This window comes from Pinus tabuliformis, chromosome 2_1, assembly GCF_031772625.1.
Source record: "Pinus tabuliformis cultivar Carrire ecotype Pingquan chromosome 2_1, CPIR1, whole genome shotgun sequence".
Taxonomy (NCBI): domain Eukaryota; kingdom Viridiplantae; phylum Streptophyta; class Pinopsida; order Pinales; family Pinaceae; genus Pinus; species Pinus tabuliformis.
Genome location: NC_142299.1, coordinates 317,974,404 through 317,981,866, shown reverse-complemented (window position 1 = coordinate 317,981,866; position 7,463 = coordinate 317,974,404). Strand labels below are relative to the sequence as shown.

Below are 7,463 nucleotides of genomic sequence, written 5' to 3'. Positions count from 1 at the left end.
GTCTGAGATTAGTGCAAAGTGAGATCTGTTCATTCAACTTGTCTTGATGATGAACCACCTTGGTCGGTTCGAAAAGCGTAGACAAAAGCATCCCGATGTGATTTTTGCCGAAGAATCTTCTCTCAAATTTGATATGGATCACAGAAGTCTAAGTTTAACTCTTGAATATTTTTTACAAATAATTCTATTTTAAAAATGAATGGAATGTCCACTCCAAAAGTTAGAAGTTTTACTTTTCTATGCACAACTTTTAGAAATTGTTCTAATTCAACCATGAGTTTATCTCTAACCCCAGCAAAATTTTCTTAACCACAAAATACTTTAGGATGAATAATTTTACTGTTAAAATCCCGCTCTTTTTTCTAATTCTCTAATATCAACTGCAACCCTAAGTACTGGTTATCAATTTTTTAGATGTCTATTATTTTTATTCACTAAAAGACTATCAATTTGAAAATTAATTAAAACAGAATTATTGTCTCGGATTTGAGTGGCTCGCACACATGAATCCCGAAATGGATAAAGGCAGGAAGATAAGTTGGGAGGCTACTATGGTTTTAGTTTTGCATGTGTACTCAATCTCGTACATCCAATAGTCTCTCGCCAAAGCCCAGTTTGGATTACGGAGGGACTATACGCGAAATTTATTGGGGCCAATCATTGATGGCAAATATCAATAATAAATATCATAAAATAATCATCACATCAAACTCTCTCATATTAAACTTGAGACTTGGCATCTATGATTTATATATAAATGTCCATGGCTGCGACCAGAGCTGAAGACCGGGAAGAAAAATGGGCTGAATAGTCTCAGGGAGGGTTTTAAATTGAATGAGTAGGTTTTTCTGGGGTGAGATTCTTTCATTTTTATGCGTAAAACGTTGACTCCAATCGGCGTGAAACAAACCAATAGAAATCCCAAATTGATTTCTTTCAATTTCATCTGATACACAGAGAGAATTCAGTCAGTGGAAGTCATGTCTAACATAACGTCTGCCTCTGGAGAGGCCAGCGTTTCTTCTGGCAATACAGCTGCCATGGCTGATAGTGAGAGCATTCAGCAACAGCCACCACAACAATTCTCAACACCAACATCTGCAAATGGCGCCGGAAATATAAACAGTGCTCAGCAAAACCCAGTGAAGAAGAGAAAGAGAAATCTTCCAGGAACTCCAGGCAAGCTTTACACCCATTTTTTCATCTGCCCAATTCGAATGGCATGCTTCACACCCATTTTTCCATGTACCCAATTCAAATGGCATGCTTCAGTATTATTGTATAGAATCAGATACGTCATTTATTCAGAATTTTATTCTATAGAATCAGATACTTTATTTAGTTAGAATTTGATCATTTTGTTAGGATTACTAAACATTAAGAGAAGTGATAGTATCTAAGACATGATGTTAATATCAAAATATCAATTTACTTGAAATCTTTTCACTTTTAAATAAGTATAATCCATGAATATTATGAGCAAGACCATAGATTCTCACAGCTAAAACTCCAAAATCACAACTTAAACTCCAAAATCAAGAGTTACTTGACCCAGTCAAATTTACCTAAAGAACTCTAACAAACTCTGGCTATATTACTGCTTTAATCCATTGGCCTTGTGATTTTGTATTGATGTTTTTTACAGACCCAGATGCAGAAGTGATTGCTCTGTCGCCTAGGACTCTCATGGCTACCAACAGATTCGTCTGTGAGGTCTGCAGCAAAGGGTTCCAGCGAGATCAGAACCTGCAGCTTCACAGGCGAGGGCATAACCTGCCATGGAAACTGAAACAAAGAACGAGCTCTGAGATGAGGAAGAGAGTTTACATATGCCCAGAACCCACCTGCGTGCACCATGATCCCGCCAGGGCGCTGGGAGATCTCACTGGCATCAAGAAGCATTTCTGCAGAAAGCATGGGGAGAAGAAGTGGAAGTGCGACAGGTGCTCCAAACGATACGCTGTTCAGTCGGACTGGAAGGCTCATTCCAAGACCTGTGGCACGAGGGAATATAGATGTGACTGTGGGACTCTTTTTTCCAGGTATAAAAACAAGTTGAATAGTTGTAAAATTCATCAGAAAACTATATAAAGTAGATTTATCTAGTGATATTTTATGCATGTATCATATAACACAGTTCATCTAAAAGAAAGGCAAAATGTGAAAAAAATATATTTTATAATCATACAAAGACAAAAGGCTCTTATCTTATTGTTATTCCATATTCACACACTCACGAGAAGGTATAATAAACCAGTACACTCACTTCACAGTTAACATTATTGCATTATTTTATTGATAGAGAACTTTATTTCACATAGATGTAACAGACATTTTAACACAACCCAAGGAAGCCTAGCTACCAGCATACACATCGAGAACATGTAATCTAGCAATATATTAATAGGTGGGGTGGCCATTACTTATTTAGGTGAGGTGACCATTATTTAATTGATCTAAATATTAGGGTGGTTTGGATAAAATTGTCAGTTGTTTTTTAGTTTCAGGTTATGGTTTGGATAAAGTTATCAGTTGTTTTTGAGGACAGGTAAGCTAGCAATATATTAATAGGTGTGGTGGCATTACTTATTTAGGTGGGGTGACCATTACTTAGTTAATCTAAATATTAGGGTGGTTTGGATAAAGTTATCAGTTGTTTTTTAGTTCTAGGTTTATGGTTTGGAAAAAGTTATGAAATGTTTTTGAGAACATGTAAGTTAGCAATATATTAATAGGGGGTGGCCATTGGCCATTACTTATTTAGGTGAGGTGACCATTACTTAGTTGATCTAAATATTAGAGTGGTTTGGATAAAGTTATCAGTTATTTTTTAGTTCCAGGTTTATGGTTTGGATAAAGTTATCATCTGTTTTTTAGTTCTAGGTTTATAAGTATTTATAGTTTTGCTATGATATTAATTTTTAATTTAATTTATTTAAATGCTAAAAAACTCTATATTAAATAGATAACTAGCAAGATTTCAGTAACAATGTTTTTCTGACATCACCACTTTTTCGAGTGTTTCTTGATCTTAATCATAAATCCTAACCAAAACTCAAGTAACTTTAATGATGGCTATTCCTACTCAGTGGCTATTCCTAATCAGTTTTTCAGAATCACCCATTACACAGAACGCTGCTGTTTTATATCTGCTTAGCAAACTATCACTGTGCTTGGATTGATTGAATTTCTGGATGTCTTAGCAAACTACCATTCTGTTCAGATTGATTGAACTTTCGGATTTCAAATGCCAGACACATTAGGCAATACTCTTCTATTTCTCCAAAATGAAATTTTTTGGAGCATGTCATTATCTTAGTTATTAGCAGAAACAAATTCCTGGGAAAAACTGGCACTGCTGGGATCCAACTTGTGCATAGAAAGATTAGAGAGGCCCCTCATTGTTTTACCAAGATGAGCTACATATTTCAAAGAGTTGAAATTTTGTTGGAAGGAGGCTGGGTTTGGAAGAATCCAAATAGATTAATTCTCGTCTAAATGAAAATTTTAAGAGCGAACCAGTATCATAGTTACTAAACAGAAGCAATTTCCTGCGAAAAACTGGCATTGTTGGGATCCAAATTGTACATGAAATGACTATACAGGCCGCTTAATACTTTACTATATGAGCTATATAGTAGTTGAAAAAGACGCATTTTTAGCTGTGAGACAGGATGTGAAAGAATCCAGCTAGATTAATTCAAAGGAAATCATTGTATGCGAATAATAAATAGCTACAGGAATAGCTGGGTGCATTAATTCGATGTTGTTTATGGAATTGGTCGCATCTAATGATAAGGATGCATATAGTTTGTTTTTTGGTTATTTTTTTTGTTTTTTTTGGGTTATAAATCTATTTGAATTCAATTTTATTTAAGTTGCAGTTGGTGTGCTAGTTGTTTAAGTTAGTGAATGTTGAGGATTTGATTTAATCATTAACAGTGGATGTTTGAGATAATCATGAAATATTGAATGTAAATAAGGGACTGTATATGTCTGTGGTTGGATAATTGGTTTGACAAAATTTAATGGTTTAATGGTAGGTATATATAGTTTTTACTCATTTAATGCCCATTGGCAGGTTATTTATTTTAATAAAAAATAACAATTTAACAATTTTTTTTTACTAGTATGAATTGTTTATTAACAAATACTTAGTTTAACCGAAAAATAAATGATTATTTTCAGTCTATTTTTTCTTTGATCAATTTTATCCCAAATTGAATAGATTTAATATATAATGTTAGAATATTTTATATTTGTTAAGAGTGTTAAATCTATATATGTATTAAAAAAATCACAATTTTATTAAAAATTATATTACCAAATCTTAATCAAAAGCTATTTCAAATCTTAATTAAATTATTTTATTAACCAATAATATAATAATATATAGAAACATAATCTTATAAATTAAATTACAAATAATTGTTGAAATTTTAAAAATTAAAATAAAATTTTAAATATAAAAAACTCAATTATAAATGGATTAAATAAAAGAAATTCATTGTGTCAAAAGAATAAATAAAAAATATATAAAAAATTCTGTATTGATTATTTTAAAAATAAAGTTTACTTTTATGTTTATGTTGTTTATTAAGTATTTAAGAAATGTAAATTCATTAAGCATTTAGAAAATGTAAAAATGAAAATGTTGTTTATTAAGTATTTAAGAAATGTAAATTTATTAAGCATTTAGAAAATGTAAAAATGAAAAACATTAAGATAATGTTATGTGTTAAAATTATTTTTACCCTTTTTCATAAACCCATCAAAATACAAAATAGAAATTAAAACCAATCTATTTTAAGGTATTTATTAAGGGCTTGCACCTTGAGATTTCTGTAATCCTTCTCTTTGCTCTTATTTTGAAATCAAATAGGTTTGGCAGGATTTCTTATGTCTATGGTAGATTTTAGAAATATTTTAAAATTTTATCATTAAACAAAAAATCAAATAATCCTGATTCCAGGATATTCCTGGAGATAAGTTCAGCAATCTGGTAGTTACCAATTAGAGATTGAATGGTAGCCTATGCTGATCTAAATTTGGACATGATGTGTTTCAGGAGGGACAGCTTTATCACGCACCGAGCATTTTGCGATGCTTTAGCCGAGGATGGCACTAGAATGACAGAGGGAATAAGCATACTACCTCAAGTTGCTCCATCATTGTCTACAGATAAATCCAATGTACCTTCACTTCATGGCCGAGTTCCTTCTTATCTCTCAGAGGGCTCTGTAAGATCTGGGCATTCACTGCAGTTTTTGGGCCATGAGAATAAGAGCACCCAGCAAGCTGCTAACCCTATTGAACAGATTCACCCTGCTGGATTCATTTATGGCACCAAAACAATGCAGCCAGGTCCAGTAGCGTTGGCTGGTCACGAGTTCGAATCTCAACTCGGGCGAAACCCTCATGGATTTCCAATGCCAATGTCGACCACAAGCACAAACTCTGGCAGCATGTATTCTAGTATTTACAGTTCGCGTTTCCATGGAATAAATTCTCCAAATTTTGGAGGAGATTTGAGCAATTCCGACAGAAATACAAGCTACAACAGTACCCCATCAATGTCAGCTACGGCCCTACTTCAGAAAGCAGCACAAATGGGTGCAACCGCAAGTAACGCTCCATTACTTTCAGCCCTTCGCATGGCTGGCTCAGGCCTACATTCATCCTGGGCTTCCAGGCGAGAAGGTCTAACAGTTCCCAATTTGAAAGATCAGTTTCAATCTTTCAGGCCCATGGATAACGATATTTCAACCTGCAATTCTCTGAGATCACAATATAGTTTCAGTGCAAGTCCAGTCCAGCAGAGAGCATCAGAGAACCCAGGCCATCTTCCTGAAAGCTCAGTAGATCATTTTACACCAAGTGATCTTTACATCACTCAAAACCATATGCAGTCAACCACAGTTGGTGGGCAGTTCATGGATTCCTGTACCAGTTTTGGTGGAAATGGGCACCCTAGAGAGGACATGGGAGAGTCCCAATTACAGGGAAGGGTTCCAATGATTGATATTCCCTGGGGAAACCTAAATCTTGAAGATGGTGAAGATAAATTGACACGAGATTTCCTCGGGGTGGGGGAGGTCGCAGGAGGAATACCTAGGACTTTCTCAGGACGTGACAGACCTCAGTTTGCTCCAGGAAAGAACCATCTGAGTTCCTATAACAATATAAATGCTATCAAATATCCCACAGACAGCCCCAATTCCCATGGAGGCACAGCTCAATCACCACAAAAATCGTGGGATGTTTCCTAAGGTTTATTAGTCGAAATGTAGGATTATTTTTTGTTGTTGTTGTCGTCACTGCTTCAGAGATAATACGCATGAAAATCTATCAATGAAATTCCATGCGTTTATCAGCTCAGGGAAACGTAACATTAGTGGCCCATTTTTTTCCTTCTCCTTTTTGACAGTGGTCGGTAGCTTGAGTATTTTCAATATTTTAAATGGTTCTTTTACCTTTCTGGTCTGGCTCATCTGGTTGGTTTTAACGGTGGAAATAAATACACATATATAGACATAAACATGAAGAATAAGAAGCAAGAAAACAAGAATAAGAAGAAAAAAAACCAGCAAGAAAACAGGGAGCAATAAACCATATATCATTCCTATGCTACATTTAATGTACAACCCACCTTTTATACAAGTATAGGTTAAAGTAACAGTTATATTAAATTTAAACATTTCATCCACATAATTATTCATCTTTATATATGATTTTTTTAGCTAATTTCTTTTTTCAAGCAGGAATTATTCCAACACATCACATCTCATTTCATCTCCTCTCTAGTATTTATGTCATTACATTAATTCTACAATCCATTACCAAGGTCACTGTGTGATTCTCTCTTTGCTTAATTTGCAGTTGACAGGTATCCTTTACTTTATTTTATGGTTTGTTCTTAAGTATGTATTCTTGTATTTATGTCATTGCTAGACCATACTTATTCTATAATTCAATAGTATTTATGTCATTGCATCAATTCTACAACCCAATACCAAGGATACCAAGGCTACAGTGTGATTCCCTCTTCTATCAACTTGCAGTTGACAAGTATCTTTTACTCTATAGTTTATTCTTCGATAATTTTTTTAGTATTTATGTCTCGTAAATACTTATTCTACACCTCAATATAAAGGTGATAATGTAATTCTCTGAGTACTTCAAGTAAAATTAACATATATCCTTTGCACATCTAGGAATAGCATGCATGATAAATGTGGAATTAAATGAACCTAGGCTGCTATATGTGAAGTGATTAATATCTCTCTGTAGTCAGATCGCTGGAACGCTGCATGTATCGAGAACTGTGCATGGTTCAGGGCAGTGAAAGAGAAAACCCATTCAACATCTAATTCAAAATCTGAAAGCTAATTGGTTGCACATGGTGCTGAAACATAGATTCTTTGCTCAGAAATATTGTATATTTAATATCATATAGTTTCTGT

General features: G+C 34.2%; 1 protein-coding gene across 1 annotated transcript; it reads left to right on the top strand.

Annotated features, from left to right (window-relative positions):
- Positions 1 to 722: 722 nt before the first annotated feature.
- Positions 723 to 6,478, top strand: LOC149200134 (zinc finger protein GAI-ASSOCIATED FACTOR 1-like). Its single transcript, XM_089402600.1, has 3 exons — positions 723 to 1,179; positions 1,646 to 2,042; positions 5,069 to 6,478. Exons 1-3 carry the CDS (start codon positions 981 to 983, stop codon positions 6,267 to 6,269), a joined length of 1,797 nt encoding a protein of 598 aa, XP_089258726.1. The 5' UTR covers positions 723 to 980; the 3' UTR covers positions 6,270 to 6,478.
- Positions 6,479 to 7,463: the final 985 nt, after the last annotated feature.